Source organism: Pristiophorus japonicus, chromosome 13, assembly GCF_044704955.1.
Source record: "Pristiophorus japonicus isolate sPriJap1 chromosome 13, sPriJap1.hap1, whole genome shotgun sequence".
Lineage (NCBI taxonomy): Eukaryota > Metazoa > Chordata > Chondrichthyes > Pristiophoridae > Pristiophorus > Pristiophorus japonicus.
This window is the reverse complement of record NC_091989.1, coordinates 92,345,589-92,362,697: the sequence shown is the minus strand read 5'-3', so window position 1 is coordinate 92,362,697 and position 17,109 is coordinate 92,345,589. Positions and strand designations below refer to the sequence as shown.

Sequence of the window (17,109 nt, the reverse complement as noted above, 5' to 3'; positions counted from 1 at the left end):
GAAGTGGAGCTGAGCCCATGATCAGATCAGCAATGATCTTATTAAATGGCGGAGCAGGCTCGAAGGGCCAAATGGTCTACTACTGCTCCTATTTCTCGTGTTCTTAAGAGTGCTGCAACCCTGCTTCTTTAGTCATCCACTTGGTAAAGGCACCTCGAGGCATACTGAGCCGTACAGAGTGCAAGGTTCCAGCTTCAGATCGTAGTATGGAGTGAGTCAGCTGATCTAGGCCCTGATAGTAGTAGCGGTGCTGCAATTGGTCATCTCCTGTTGGCTCCAACATACCTTTCCTTTTAAACGCCATCAGTCTACCTCCGGCTATGTCCTGTGGTACAACTCACTGCCTGAGCCCAGGCGCAGTTTCCTTTCGCACGTCTGCTCGGTTCCAAAGACCCCAACTCTCACTGCCACTTCCAACTGCTGCCAAGGATCCGACCCGTGCCCTCATCGCCCAGATTTCTTTCCTCACCAACTAGCCTCCCGCATGTCGGAGCTGACAGACGGAAAGAGCGCCTTCAGTTTTGCTTTTGAAATCAAAAGAATAAAATCACTGGTGAATTTTCACTAACTGTCAGGCTGTAATGGATGGACCATCTGTTTTACACCCTGCCTGATTCTTGTTAATGGAAACAAATATCGGGTCCAGTTTAAAATGGGCGGCCAATCCCCTACCACCCGATCTTCACCCGGCGCAAAAAGTGAAAATTCTCCCCGCAGTTTTACGGCATGGAAGCCATTCGGCCCATCACACATACCGGCTCTCTGGCTGAATTATCCACTTAATCCCTTTCCCCATATCCTCTTAATTTTTTCATTTTCAAATATTTATGCACTTGCCTTTTAAAACCTATTCTGCTACCACCGCTCCATGTACTAACAACACTGGATAAAAATATAAATTAATTATTCCCCTTTCTTCTTTTGTGATAAATTTCTGCCCTTTAGTTACAAACGCACCGAACAATGGAAATAGCTTTACTCATTTTACCTTATCATAGAATCATAGAAACTTAAAGTACGGAAGGTGGCCATTTCGGCCCATCGTGCCCGCGCAAGCCGACAGAGAGCTACCCAGCCTAATCCCACTTTCCCTGCAGGTTGCGTCACTTCAGGTGCACATCCAAGTACTTTTTAAATGTGGTGAGGGTTCCTGCCTCTACCACCCTTTCAGGCAGTGAGTTCAAGACCACCACCATCCTCTGGGTGAAGAAATTTCCCCTCAAATCCCCTCTAAACCTTTCATCAATTACTTTAAATCTGTGCCCCCCTGGTTGTTGACCCCTCTGCTAAGGGAAATAGGTCCGTCTTATTCACTTTATCTGGCCACCTCATAATTTTATACATCTTAATAAGGTCTCCCCTCAGCCTCTTCTGTTCCAAACAAAACAAACCCAGCATATCCAGTCTTTCCTCATAGCTAAAATTTTCCAGTCCAGCCAACATCCTCGTAAATCTCCTCTGTACCGAAACCCTTCATAATTTTCAACACCTCTTTCAGATCTCCTGGGCTGCAATGTTCCAATGAAAAGCGCTCCAGTTTCTCTGGTGTCTCTTCCTAACTAAAGCCTCCACAAAGAGATACTTTCCTTAAGCTAGTCTGGCGATTCAGTGGCAAGGAGCCGATTGTGCAGCAAGGAATGGAAGCAGTTTTACATGGGCACTAGCCGGTTGGAAGATTTTGGATTTTCTGCCAGTTGATTTGTAGTCCCGGGAAATGCTGCCTCCTCCTGCACCTCAGGACTCTGACTGAAAATGGGAATGGTTCGATGCTTCCATTGTGATTCCTCAGGTCTCAATACTATGGTCAAAGGCTTTACTCCCGTATACTGTGATACAGGAGGCAATCAGTTGCCAACCAGGCCAGAATTGTATTCAAGGGATAGTGTCAGTGGAGATTTTATTTTTTAACCTTCATGAAATGATGGTCAATGTAATCTGTATACGGACGTTAAGTTGCTTCTAAAGAGTAAGAAGACCACCTACACTCAGCAATCCATCTTTATAACAGATGGTGCTGTGACATCCAATTTAATGGCTAGGCTCCTTTTGTCCTGTGTCTGGAGGCCTTTAGAAAGGTTTTAAATGAGTGTGCTGAGCACCACAGTTTGAAGCCACTGCTTGAAGGTGTTGTGTGTTGTAAGTTGCTTGGTTTAAAATGTTGTCCCCTTGCGTTTTGTCGCCGACAGGAAAGCTGCAATCTGTTCTGTGGCTTGTATCGTTCCTGGTGCCACAACCCTGTTGCCACAGTGTCTCTCTGCTTCCTCACGCAGAACTACAAACACGCCTATGATCTCATTCAGAAGTTGTATCCTTTCGTTCTAACGCCGGAGATGGGCGGCTCGGTGGTTGTTCGAACAGCTTGGCTCGGTCGGCAGCACTGTCGCCTCGGGGGGTCAGAAGGCTGTGGGTTTGAGCCCCGTGCAGGGCTGAGGTTCCTAGTCTAGTCTAGCACCATTCTATAAACAGGTCTTTAGATGATGTGTAAAACCAAGGCCCTGACTGCCTGTTCCACTGGTTCAGGCGGGCGGTATAAAGATCCTGTGGCACCATTCGAAGAGCAGGGAGTTGCCCCAGTGTACTGGCCCACCTCCTTTCCCCAACCTCTCCCACCAACAACAAAAACAATGACCTGGTCATCTATCCCACTTCTGCCTGTGGGACGTCCTTGGCACAGAATGGATGTTGCATTTGGCTACATAACTGCAAGCCTCGGATCACCTCATCATCATCATTATAGGCGGTCCCTCGAAACGAGGATGACTTGCTTCCACGCCGAAAAGGGATGAGTTCACAGGTGTTTCAATGAAGGACCTAATATTCCGGATCCCAAACTACATCCTGAAGGGTGGAAGATGCCTGTGCGTGGATTTTTTTAACATGTGGTGGACAGTAGAGCCTGGTCTCCAGTCGTTTTGGACTCCCTTGCCACTGGACCAAGACCTTGCTCAGCTAGGCCGGTGTGCAATGGCCACCCCACGTTAAAAGAATTCGCGCACAGGCATCTTCCACCCTTCAATATGAAGTTCGGGGCTTGGAATGTCAGGACCCTCATGGATAACTCCAACAACCTTCAACGACCATCTGTCCCACCTGTGACAGAGACTGTAATTCCCGTATTGGACTGTTCAGTCACCTAAGAGCTCATTTTTGGAGTGGAAGCAAGTCTTCCTCGATTTCGCGGGACTGCCTATGATGATGATAACAGTCACAGCATTTCAAAGCAAATGTAATTCATTAAGTGTGCAGCGCTTTGAGATACTTATTTGTAATAGAATTTACACCACAGAAACAAACCATTCGGCCCAACTAGTCTGTGCCGATGTTTATGCTCCACACAAGCCTCCTCCCACCTTACATCATCTAACTCAATCAGCAAATCTTTTTAATCCTTTCTCCCTCATGTACCTATCAAGCTTCTTAAATGCATCTGTGCTGTTCGTCTCAACTGCTCCCTGTGGCAGCGAGTTCCACATTCTCACCCACCACTCTGTAAAAACATTTCTCTTGAATTCTTTATTGGGTTTATTAGTGACTATCTTAAAATTAGGCCCTAAGTTTTGGAATCCCCCACAAGTGGAAACATCATCTCTACGTGCACCCTATCAAACCCCTTCACAATTTTAGACTTTAATAAATCACCCCTCAGTCTTGCTTTTAGAGAAAAGAGCCTCAGCCTGTTCAGCCTTCCTGATAGTTACAACCTCTCGGTTCTGATATCATCCTTGTAAATCCTGAAATGATGAGGTGTTGTACAAAATGTCCTTTGTTATAAGTGGCCTGGATTGCAGCTTTGATGCTGTGATTGTGTGTTTTCCACACACGGGACGGGAGCACCTCGCGTACTGTGCAGGATTCTGCGCTGTCATTTTCACGTTGAGCGGTGGTGAGAACAAGAATTCTCCCAGTGCCAACATCCAATGGTCACCATATCTTCCTGCCTTCACCTGCGGCCAGTTTGCAAGCCTTCCAAAGGTGTCACGGGTAAGGAAAAAGGAAGCGACTCGCTTTGGAGGCTGTTGGTCTCTATTTGCCTGCCTCTTGCCCAGTGCCCTACCATCCATGGAATGAAGATACTGCCTATAATCCACAGGCCAGCCCACACTGCGATATGTGTGCTCACTAGGTCTGTGCAGCAGAGCTGGTCTCCAGTCGTCCTGGTTAATCCTTGCCACTGGACCACTACCTAGCTCTGTCAAGCCCATGTGGTGGCCGGTGTGCAACGGTCACCCCACGTTAAAAAAAATCCACGCACATCTTCCACCCTTCAGGATGTAGTTCGGGATCCGGAATATTAGGTCCTTCATTGAAACATCTGTGAACTTTTTGACGTGGAAGCAAGTCATCCTCGATTCGAGGGACTGTCTATGATGATGAGAAGATGCAAGATGTTTTGGGGGGGGATACTATAAGGCATTATTGTGAATGCACATGACCACTGCAGGAAGTGAGGTATAAAGAAAGATCTAGACTAAATTGCTTTTTCTTGTACATAGCTGTGGGATAAGAAAGCCTCTGCAGTGACATACTTTGTACATAGAGTGTCTTTAATAACAAACACAGGAAAGCTTCACAAACACATTTGCAAGGTCCCTGCACGTAGCAACTGGCAGAATTATTGCTCATGATGCGACTTTGTAAGTTCACACTCCCATCCAGAGAGAGGGCAGCTGAGTACAGGGAAACCTCGACGCACGCAATCTTAAGGGTTGTGGCTGACAAAGATCTGACGATGTGGTCCTTCAATTGTTTGAAATACTTTTCAGTTCACTTTCAAGTTTGCATGGGCAGTCTCCCATTAGAAGACAGCTTTTAAACTAAGGAGGTTGAGATGTGACATTTTCCAGACTCTTGGGGGTTGAGATTGGGTTTTTTATGCCGCCGGTTGTGGGCGGCAAAGGCTTACCGTCGGCGAGAAGCACCATCCACGCGCCAGAGAAATTCAGTTGAGTCTTTGGTAGAGGCGCCAAGAGGTAACGCTATGCCCTCCAACTCCACCCACGTGGTGACGTCATCCAGCGTGCAACGCCCCCCCACCCCTGGTGCCGCTCCCGCGATATTTGGTTTCCACGGCGGCCTTACCGGCAGGCGTTCTTACAGCCTGAGAAAAGTGGTGAAAACATAGTGGATCTCGGACGCAATCGCCCAGAGAGCAAGATAAGTTTTAAAAAATTTATTTCTGCATTTTTCCTTAAGTTGTAACAGTGGGGCAGTGTGTGTGTGGGTCGGAGAAGTATTTGTTTTCTTCTTCCCGTTTTTTCACCTAGCATGCCAGCAGCCTCCCGTTGTGAAATGGAGTTGGCCTGAGGTCCCTCCCCGTTGGAGTCGAGGATGAGTGTGCAACGCCACTTTTAGCGCTGCTCTCTCATCTTTGGGCGTTAAAAACTCAATTTGGCACTTTGAGGCTGCACCTAACACCCGGCGGTAAAATCAGCTCTCTGGCGGTGATACCCCCTCAAAAATGGTCATTACCAATTTCCACCCCCAAGTATTTTACTAAGCCCCACCCATGCCCACCCCATGCACGTACTGCATTAAAAATAAAGAATATTTACGATTTTTGAGCCACTTTGAATAACTCACATCCAACAGTTGATTGTCTCAGTCCCAGGCTCTTGTGCAGACTGTGCATTTCCCAGCCCACGCCCCAAGGCCAGAAAGACCACAATTGGCAAAAGAATGTGTCGCAGATTCCTCTGCAAGGCTAAATAGACAAACATTCGCACCAGCAGCTGCTCTGTGTATTTTATCTTTTTCATTTATAGGTAAAAGCGGCCTGTGAAAATGCAGCAACTCCATTCAGTCAGATATTTATTAGCTTTGGACAAAACTCTTTGTCTTTTCCTTTCGGTCGCACTGTCTACAGGTTGGAGTTGAGCAGTTTTTATTTGCAGCCTGCGTAAACTCTGCCTGTGCTGAGTTAACTGACCCGAGCTCTCAATTCACAATTCACCCAAACGCCCTGTGGCTAGGAAGGGAGGGGCGGGGCAGGGGGGGCGGGGGCGGGCGGGATTCAGCCAGGGTTTCCACTCCTGTTAACATCCAACGACCACCTGGCTCAAAAGCTGACGTAGGATGGATAAGGTCGGACTCGGCTGTGGTGTTTCCCCCCTTGGTCGAATAACCTGTCACCATTCACTGTCCCTGGACTCGCAGGTGGAGAATGGGCACTTGGGTTCGATATCCAGCGAGTTACTGACATCAGTAGAATTATACCTCAAAGAGAAATCTGTACTTTCAGGAGAGGAGGGGAGAAGATTAGATGTGGGAGGGTGGGGGATTAGATAAACCTTGCCTGGTATCTTGAGTCACTGGTTACTGCCGACTGCGCTGGTTCAGCACTGGGAATTGTAGTATGCATTATCTATGCTCTATCACACATTGCAAATTTAGAGTGCACTTTTTGGAGCTGCATTTATTAATGAGCTGTTATTTAGAACTTTTTCAAGATTTATTGGTTTAAAGTGGATTTTTTTCCCCAGCTACACAAGTGGCTAATAAAAAGAAGTGAAGATTGGTGTATAACAAGTGGAAAATCTGCAGTGCCTTTCAGACTGGAATGTGCGTTCCCTTAATGTGACAAAAACAGGCTGGGTGCCTGTGTAAAGGCCGCTCTTCAGTTGCTTCTTCAACAGCTTTTAGGATGTGTCCAGTGCACCACGTCAAAGAGAACTGCAACTGGAGTGAAACTAGTGTTGCGGTAGTGTAGTGTTTCTGTTACTGGGCTAGTAATCCAGAGAGCGCGAGTTCAAATGAGAATTTCAATTCAATTTTTTAAAAATTTGAATTCTTAAAAATTTTAGCCCGCACAGTTTCTCACCACACCGGGCCGTGCCCGCACTATTTCTCACCACACCGGGCATTGCCCGCACAGTTTCTCACGACACCGGGCTGTGCCCGCACTGTTTCCCACCGCACCGGGTCGTGCCTGCAGTGTTTCTCACCACACCGGGCATTGCCCGCACTGTTTCCCACGACACCAGGCTGTGCCCGCACAGTTTCTCACGACACCGGGCCGTGCCCGCACTGTTTCCCACCGCACCGGGTCGTGCCTGCAGTGTTTCTCACCACACCGGGCCGTGCCCGCACAGTTTCTCACCACACCGGGCATTGCCCGCACAGTTTCCCATGACACCGGGCCGTGCCCGCACAGTTTCTCACCACACCGGGCCGTGCCCGCACAGTTTCTCACCACACCGGGCATTGCCTGCAGTGTTTCCCACGACACCGGATCGTGCCTGCAGTGTTTCCCACCACACCGGGCCGTGCCTGCAGTGTTTCCCACCACACCGGGCCGTGCCTACAGTGTTTTCCACCACACCGGATCGTGCCTGCAGTGTTTCTCACCACACCGGGCCGTGCCGCACTGTTTCCCAACTCACAGGGCCGTGCCCGCAGCGTTTCCCACCGCACCGGGCCGTGCCCGCACTTGTTTCCCACCGCACCGGGCCGTGCCCGCACTTGTTTCCCACCGCACCGGGCCGTACCCACACTTGTTTCCCACCGCACCGGGCCGTGCCCGCACTGTTTCCCACCGCACCGGGCCGTGCCCGCACTGTTTCCCACCGCACCGGGCCGTGCCCGCACTGTTTCCCACCGCACCGGGCCGTGCCCGCACTGTTTCCCACCGCACCGGGCCGTGCCCGCACTGTTTCCCACCGCACCGGGCCGTGCCCGCACTGTTTCCCACCGCACCGGGCCGTGCCCGCACTGTTTCCCACCGCACCGGGCCGTGCCCGCACTGTTTCCCACCGCACTAGCCAGTGCTTGTGCTGCCTTGGCCTTCCACTCATGGCTGATTGATGGGGTGAGAAAATAAAATGTCTAATCGATTAGCTAAAAAGATTCAACAAATATTATGCAGCAGCAGGCTCTGCTCGGCCTTTAGTGACCTCTGGTTTGATAACTGCACATTCCACCTTGTCTCACCACATCACTGAGCAGTAACTACTGACAAGCGATGTGTAATTATACCCTGACATGATGATTATTACAGCAGCATTTGAGACTTCAGAGAAGTACTTACTTCAGACAGCAGGGTACAATCGATTTTCCAGTGACGCGGGGCAACAACTTGTATTTATATAGCGCCTTTAATGTAGTAAACCATCCCAAGGTGCTTCACAGGAGCATTATCAGTCATAATTTGACACCAAGTCACATGAGGTATTAGGACAGCTGCGAGGTGGTTTTTAAGGAGGAACGAGAGGTGAAGAGGTTTGAGGAGTGAATTCCAGAGCTTTGGGTGCAGGCAGCAGAAGACAAGCCCCTCAATAGAATCTGTGAAGGAAATCGAGGATACGCAAGAGGCAAGAATTGGAGGCGCACAGATTGCCCACCTCCACCCCACCTTAACCCATCTGCTGCTGAAGCCCTCTTCCAGGGCTTTGTCACTTCCAGACTCAACTATTCCAATGCTGTCCTGGCCGGCCACCTATCCTCGATCCTCCATAATCTTCAGCTCATTCCGAACTCTGCTGCCTGTATTCTATCCCGCACCAAGTCCCACTCGCCCATTATCTCTGCCCTTGCTGCCTTACTTTGCTCCACCAGTACACCAAATTTCAAATTCTTATCCTCGTGTTTAATTTCCTCAGGCCCTGCTCCTCCCTATCCTCTGTACTTTCCTCCAGCACTGAAAACCCCTCTCCTGACCTCTCCCTCTGACTCTGGCGCCTTGTACATTCCTCCCTCCTTTTGCCTCGTCATTGGTGACCGAGCCTTCAGCTGTCCAGGCTCTTCACTGTAAAATTCGCACCCGAAATCCCGCTACTTCTCCACATCCTTCTCCTTTCAGGCCCTCCTTGAGGACCATCTCTCTGTGCAAACTTTTGGTCACCTGTCCAAATATCCCATTCTTTGGCTCTGTGTCCATTTCTGTGTTGAGATTATGCTTCTGAGAGGCACTTGGAAACATGATTTTTTTTTTTAAAAGGCGCTATACATATACAAGTTGGGCTCTCGTATTGGACTGTTAAGCCACCAAAAAACTCAGGAGTGGAAGCAAATCTTCCTCAATTCTGAGGGACTGCCTATGATGATGATGAACTGCCCATTGAGTAAAATGGACCTATACTCGCTGGAGTTTAAACGAAAGAGATGTGATCTCATTGAAATATAAAAATTCTTGCAAGGCTTGACAGGGTAGATGCAGGGAGGATGTTTCCCCTGGGTTGGGGAGTCTAGTACTAGGGATCACAGTTTCCGGATAAGGGGTTGGCCATTTAGGACTGAGATGAGGAGAACTTTCTTCACTCAAAGGGTTGTCAGTCTTTGGAATTTTCTACCCCGGAGGGCTGTGAATGTTCAGTCAATAGAATTTTGGACTCCCAAGGGAATCAAGAGATATGGGGATAGTGCAGGCAAGTGGAGTTGAGGTAGATGACCAGCCATGATATTGAACGGTGGAGCAGGCTCGAAGGGCCGTATGGCCTGCTTCTGCTATTATTTCCTATGTTCTTGTGCCCCTATTTCTTAGACAAGATCCTACGTACATTTTTTTTCTTTACAGCTTTACAAACTTGCCCTCCCCCTGACCAAGGTCTGGGGATCTTCGTGCTATACCATTTGGTGCCATTACCCATTATGACATTGGAGCAGCTTAATATATATTAAGTATCCAGCTTGAAGGCAATCAACTGGAACACCAGGAAAATAACCATTGGCAGCACTGCGGAATGTGACTGATGTATGAGTGGGGCTATTAATAATGCAGCATGCTATTATGGAAAATTAATGAGCAATTTTTACCGGATTGCCTAGAATGAGAGTCACGGATAATTGTGCGTACAAATTGTTAAAGCTGACATGATGGATATGACACTGGTGTTGGAGTGTCGTGTTACCGACACGGCAGGGATCACTGCAGTCATGTTGTTTTTCTCTCCCTGACTTGTGAGGTATAGTGTAATGCTGCGGAGCATTTAAGCAGCTCCCTCTTTGCTTGCTGGTTGTCTCTGCTTTGTTCCCGAGGAATGGCAGGCTAATCAAATCCACCAGTCATTCATGGGAAGATAAAAAGCTGGGAATCTGAAATATAACCAGAATTGCACGAGAGTCTGCCCAACATCTGTGATATTTTAGTTGGGAACCCTGTTTCAGCTGTGACCGTTTGAGAGTTCAGATGAAGGAACAACAACTTGTGTTTATATAGCGCCTCTAACATTGTAAAGCGTCCCAAGGTGCATCACGGGAGCGCGATCAGACAAACATTGACCGAGCGAAAGAATGAGACGTGAGCAAGAAGTAGGTTTTAAGGAGCGTCCTAAAGGTGAAGATGGAGGCGGAGAGGTTTAGGGAGGGAATCCAGAGCTTGGGGCAGAGACAGATGAAGGTAGTCACCAATGATGGGCGAAGGATATAGGAGATGCACGAGAGGCCAGAATTGGAGGAGTGCAGAGTTTTGGGGGGCGTTATAGGGCTGGAGCAGATTACCGAGACCATGGAAGGATTTGAACACGAGGATGAGAATTTTAAAATCAGTGTTTGAGGACCAGAAACCAAAGTAGGGTCAGCGAGCACAGAGGCGATGGGTGAACGGGACTTGTGTGAATTAGGATATAGAAGTCTGCACCTGATGCGTTAATTACCCTTTCTCCATACAGATGGCGACAGACCTGCGGTGTCCTTTCAGTTTTTGTGCACAGATGTTGCCTCCTTTCCTCAGCTATCTGCCAGGGTCTTAACAGTATGTGGTGTGGGAAGATCAAAGAAAGGGGGTCTGTAGCCTTCAAAGTTCAAGCATTCTCATAGAAGGCCTGTATGAGGGGTACATGTTATAACTGAAGACTTGGTCAAATGTTATCTGTAGCGGGTTTGGATTGAGGGGGCAAGGGGCGTATCGTGTTCGAAACTCACTCACTGACCTAGGTTTCAAGCCCAGGGTATTTTAACTCCCAGGCCTCTGTTAAATGCAGCCGGACCATTGCCTGTTCCGGTTGAGAAGAGGGCACAGAGCAGGCAAAGATCGGGCATCCCTTGGCTACCAGCCCGTGTTCAAGGAGGGCCTCACAGGAGGGGGAGAATCGTGGTCAGGGGAGGACAGGACTTTCCTTTGGAGCCCAGAGGAGCATTCGCACTTCTCCTGACCCCACAAAGAGATGCTTTCACTTGTTGGGTAGGCCAATTCATTCTTCCCACCAGCCACCTCCAGGCAGGAAAGCCTTATTGGTACAATAGGCCCCCGTTTTGCACAAATTCTTCAGGCTTCGGCCTGCTTTAGGCTGACGCCTCACCCACCAACAGAACCCTACAGGTTAATATCAGATGGGAAAGGGTCAAATTCCGAGCAGTTAAGTGACCACGTTTTTAACGACCCGGTGATTGCTGGGTGGATCGAGTTAAAATGGATCCGCTGGTCTTTCCCTTAAATAATTATTTACAGGCTCCCCTCTCCTCCAAAAGAATGGACTGAATTGAGTGAAGAGCTGTAGAATATGAAATATTTAATAAACCTTTGCACGACTTTATGGAAAACTGGATAGCTTTCCCTCCAAAATCTATTGCATTTAGCGCCTGGTGATGAAGATAGCGAGATTTTTGCATTATATTTAAGGGACCCTTTTAAAGGAGAGAGTGTGCTCAAAGAATGTCAGATGATCGGGAGTATTGACGATGTGTATATAGACCAGTGAGTCTCAGCCTCTTGCCTCATCTTCTGCTTCAGGACTGCTGGCTAAAGGCAATCTTTTCTTGTGGAATTTCCTCCACTGTCATTCCCTACTGTCACTCACAAGGAACTAGATCATGCTGAGTTTCCAGTTAGATTCCAGCTGATTCTTGAACAAGACTGGAATCTGAGTCCTGGCAAAATGGTGCCGTGACAGAAGTACATTGTTCCTTTCATGAATGGAATACACAACAACAGTGAGCTCCTTGTAGAGTGTGGGAATGTCTTGGGAACTTAGCCACAGTGGTTTTACCAAATACCATTATTGGCCAGGTTGCTGGAAACTCCCTTCTGTAGGGGGGAGACAGGAGACTCTGGGCCGAGGTTTTAATCCAGGAAAGTCATGGAATGAACTTTTACCAGCTGATTTCCTGAAATTGGCTGATGGTGATGTCACAGCACCAAGCAGCCTTGTAGCTGAGCGTTAAATCACCTTCCTCATGGGAAGAGGCCATAAAGATTGCTGGTCTGGGAATTTGAAATGTTGCAAAGGTTCGGTACATTGTGCTCTTGCTGGTGAGCTTTCAATCTGATCGTTCACACCAGACCTGGGAGTTCTGATGTTGAAAACACATTGACCCAGAGTTTGCTGGCCGATGCTTCAGACCGCAATAATTACCTGGTGTTCCTGGAGGTTCGGAGACTTCTGGTCCCGGGCCTCTGTGTAGGCCTGCGTAAGGGCCCACATATTCCAGGGACTTAAGCGGTTTGTACGCGTCGCAGGGATCACATGGGCCGGCCCAACCTATCAAAGTAGGGCTATTCACATTCGTACTTTTGGTGAGTTCTGTTTTGACGGAGCTGCCATAAGTATGAATGGGAATACTCCAAAAAAAAACACATTAATTTTTTAAAAAACACATTACATATTTAACATTAATTAAAATGCAATTTAATTAAATATTTTATACTAAAGAACTTTGGGCAAAATTTTTTTACATTTTTTAACGGGGCTAAAAATAAACTTATCTTAATGGACAGGGGTTTTAATATATAAATGAGTGACATATTCTTTTTCTTTTTTTAAAACTCTTATGCTGGTAAAAGCAGGCCTCCACTGTCATTTCCTACTGCCACTCAAAGAACTAGATTATGCTGAGTTTCCAGTTAGATTCCATGCTTTTATCAGGCGTAAGGGTTTGAAGGGCATTCGCTGGGTAGGAGATTTCTTGACAGATCGCAAGATCCAGGTTCAGGCGCATGCGCTTCACATACCTAAACCCGGAACTTGCAGGGCCCCTATATTCAAAAGGGAGTTAGATATGGCCCTTACGGCTAAAGGGATCAAGGGGTTGGAGAGAAAGCAGGAATGGGGTACTGAGGTGAATGATCAGCCATGATCATATTGAATGGTGGTGCAGGCTCGAAGGGCCGAATGGCCTACTCCTGCACCTATTTTGATTCAATTTTGTATTAGTAACTCCAATGTGACAATGATGCCCTTTTTAAGAATTGCCTTTTTTTGTAAGTACTATGCACACTTTGTACGCACCCATAGGGGCCGTGATTTCAGGCCCAATCTGTTCCGAAGCGCCAGCATTCACACCTCGATTTGAGGAGGTGAGGGGTTGCACTGCTTGTAATGTGGATCTTTGGTGTCGTCGAAGTTTCCACTGTACGGAGTTGATTGTCAGGCAGGAGACAGCAGAGCCTGGCCACAATTTTTCAATTTGAAATCTGCAGATTGTGTCCTGGGACTGGAAACTGCCTCCTTTGTTCAAGAAGGGAGAGGAGGCGAAATCTAATGACTGCAGACCAACTAGTCTAACGCAGGAATCCATAATCTGAGATAAAGTTAGTGAGCGTTTAGAAATGCATGGGTTAATCATTGACAGCCAGCATGCAGGTTTTAAAGACATGTCGTATTTGACAAGATTATTAGAATTATTTGAAGACATGACCAATTGGGTAGATAAGAGATGTTGTACAGCTGGATTTTTAGAAGGCATGTGAAAAGGTGTCTCAAGAGACGTATGGTATGAAATGAAGAGAAAACCTATGCAGTATGGATCGAAAGTTGATCAATAGGAAACAGAGTTGGGATAAAGGGCTGATGTTCACGGCAAACAAGCCAAAGGTGGGCAGAGGAAACTTTACAAGGACACCCTCAAAGCCTCCCTGGTGAAGTGCAACATCACCACTGACACTTGGGAGTCCCTGGCCAAAGACCGCCCTAAGTGGAGAAAGTGCATCCAGGAGGGCGTTGAGCTCTTCAAATCTCTACGCTGCGAGCGTGAAGAGGTCAGGCACAGGCAGCGGAAAGATCGTGTAGTAAATCAGTCCCACCCCTTCCCCCGACAAATGTCTGTCCCACCTGTGACAGGGTCTGTGGCTCCCGTATTGGACTGTTCAGCCACCAAAGAACTCACTTTAGGAGTGGAAGCAAGTCTTCCTCAATTCCGAAGGACTGCCTATGATGATGATGATGAAAGGGCTGGTGTTCAGATTGGAGAAAGGGTGGAAGTGGGGTATCCCAGGGGTCAGTGCTGGGTCCCATTTTTGTTCTGTTTATAGAAATGATTTGGACATAGAGGGAGCACAATCTCAAAACCTGATGACAAAAGTTGGTTTGGCAAATGGCGAAGGCTGTAAAGGCTTCATGAAGATACAGGTGAGTGGAATGGACAAACAGATGGCAGATGCAATTCAATGTGGACAGGTGTGAGGTGGTACATTTTAGAAGGAAAGAATCAAAGAATGGGAGTGTACACTCAATGGAAAGATACTGAAGAATGTGTCTGAACAGAGAGATGTAAAGTTTCAAATACATAATACCCTGACGGTATGAAAGCAGGTAAATAAAGCCACAAAAAGATGCCAGCAGCATTTTAGGGTTTAGAAATGAGGTATAGAATACAAAGGAGTATAAAGAAGTAACAACATATTGGTTAAGCAATGGGGTACTGTGTGCAGGTTTGGATGTGTCATTCTGCAAATGACATTAAAGCCATAGAGAGCATCGATGCACCAGGATGATGTCAGGGATGTGAAACTATAACTGGGGAAAGACATACATTACTGGGATTGTGGCCAGTGGGGCAGAGAAAGCAATGAGCACATTTAATGTCGTTTTTTTAAATACTAATTTTTCTTTTTATTCATTCATGGGATGTGGGTGTCACTGGCAAGATCGTATTTGTTGCCCGTTCTTAGTTGCCAATTAGGCCACTTCTGAAGGCAGTTAAGGGTCACCACAGTGGTGTGGGACTGGAGTCACTTATAGGCCAGACCAGGTAAGGATTCTCTTCTCCCAAGTGCTCAAAGTAACCATTGAAAACTTTACTTACTAGTTTGATCGAGCAAATTTTATGTGTGATTTAAAAACGGCTTGGTAAAGATCAAAACAGCAAATACTGGAAACACTCAGCAAGTCAGGCAACATCTGTGGAGAGAGAAGCAGTGCTAACGGCTCTGAAATCCCAGCCTTCCCGGGTCCGAATGGAGTGTGTACGGACCTGGGGAGGCATCGCAAAAGCCAGTCTTTGGCGCGCAATGCGCATGTGCCGAAAACTGGCTTTTCTGATTTGTCAAGTTCTGGCTTGACAGATCCTCCGCAACTTTGGGAAAAGGACATCCCCCCAACGGGCGAGATTGCGCTATTTTCCAACCCTTTCCCAGCGAATGTCCTTCAAACTCTTGCTTCTGGTAAAAGCAGGCGCATAGTCTACTTTTACCAGCGTAAAAGTGTTAAAACACTCAACATATTAAAAATAAAATTTTAAAACACATTTTTATGTTTAAAAACCTTGTCTACTAAGGTAAGTTTATTTTGAACCCTAATTGAAACACTTTAAAAATAAAGAAAGAAAATAAGATTTTTTTTCTAAAACATTTAATGAACTTTAATTTCAATTAATATGAGGTGTGTTTTTTATTTTTTATGTTGCGTTTAGTGTGTTTGTTTTTTTTTCTCTAATAGCAATAAGAACTTGTAGATACGGAGTTCCCATTGCTCTTAATGAGAATACTGTGCCTGATTGGCTGAGCAGTCACATGTGACTGCACCTTCTGCGTTGGAACCTGGAGGACGAGAGAGCGCGCTCCGAAGCCCGGGAAGAGAAGGCCTTCCCCACCGGAATCGGAGGCTCCTCCCGGACCACCAGGTAAATTCGCAAAAAATTCTTGGGGTCGGAGATATTTGTCCGAAGGAAGCCTCCGAGTGGAATTTCAGGCCCAACGTTTCAACTCAATGACGTTTCTGACAAAAGGTCATTAACCTGAAACTGCTGCCTGACCTGAGCTTCTCCAGCATTTTCTGTTTCTGTTTCAGATTTCCAGTATTTTGCTTTTGTGACAAAGATCAAATGCTGTTTACAGTTCACTAGGGAGGTTACTTCTTAACTCGAATGGGATTTCAGTAGCCCTCGGAAAGTTTCCTTTACAGGTACATGTCAATCGTGGCTCAATGGGTAGCACTCTCTCCTCCGAATCAGAAGCATGTGGCTTCCAGCTCCACTGCAGAGACTTGAGCACATAATCCAGGCTGGCCCTTTTAGTACAATACCGAGGGAGTTCTCCCTGTTGGAGGTTCCATCTTTCAGGTGGACGTCAAAGATCCCATGGTGCTATTCAAAGAGCCTGGGGAGTTCTCTTCAGTGTCCTGGGCAATATTTATCCCTCAACCCACATCACTAAAACAGATAATCTGGTAATTTATGGGACCTTGCTGTGGCAAAATTGGTTGCCTTGTTTCCAACATTACAATAGTGACTAAAAACAAAAGTACTTCATTGGCTGTAAAGCCCTTTGGGATGTCCTGAAATCGTGCAAGGCACTATATAAATGCAAATCTTTCTTTAGATATTTAACCTGTATTTTGTTGTCAGCAATCATCTGTTCTGAAGAGAAAATCTATAATTAATAGAATTCTATTAGTAAAGTCCCAAGTTTATATTAATTCTACAGTAATTGAATTGATATTTTAGAATGTATTTTATGGTTGTTATAAATTATTCAATTTTACAAGCTTAATGGAGCCACAAATAGGTTTGCTATGATTATTTTTTCTCGTAACCCACTTTTCTACCCTCCTTTCTTCAAATGATGCAGTCTGCAGCTGGAAACAGTTCCACGGGCATTGCTAACCCTCTGATTACCCCCCCCCCCCCCCCCAAAGAGGTGTTACAATTGTATGGTGGGACAGGACCTTGGAGGAATTTGTAGACGAGGACAAGTATTTTCACATTGTGCTGCGGGACGGGTATCTGGTAACGATTGGTAAGGACAGAGGTTACAGGTTAAAAAGATTCTGTACAGGCTAGGTTGCAGGAACCAGAGGTCTGGGTGAATTGGAATGAGAGAGGATGGAGCCACGGAGGATATTGAAAAGACAAGTTTGGAGGTGAGGTAGTGCACGGATGGGCAGTGGTACCGAGGTGGAAGTAGGCGGTCTTACTGATGCACTAGAAATGGGGTTTCCAGCTCCGCTCTGGGTTAGGCTGGAT

The 17,109-nt window shown here is 46.9% G+C and overlaps 1 protein-coding gene across 2 annotated transcripts in view; it reads left to right on the top strand.

The window, feature by feature from the left end:
* vac14 (vac14 homolog (S. cerevisiae)) overlaps positions 1–17,109 on the top strand; it is a 406,574-nt gene that overhangs the window by 301,804 nt on the left and 87,661 nt on the right. The window contains exon 17 of one of the 2 annotated variants that reach the window (XM_070897766.1): positions 2,271–2,305. In XM_070897766.1, the coding sequence (XP_070753867.1) occupies positions 2,271–2,305 (35 nt within the window). Of the gene's footprint in view, positions 1–2,186; positions 2,306–17,109 lie in introns of both variants that reach the window. The other variant, XM_070897765.1, reaches the window with a different exon arrangement.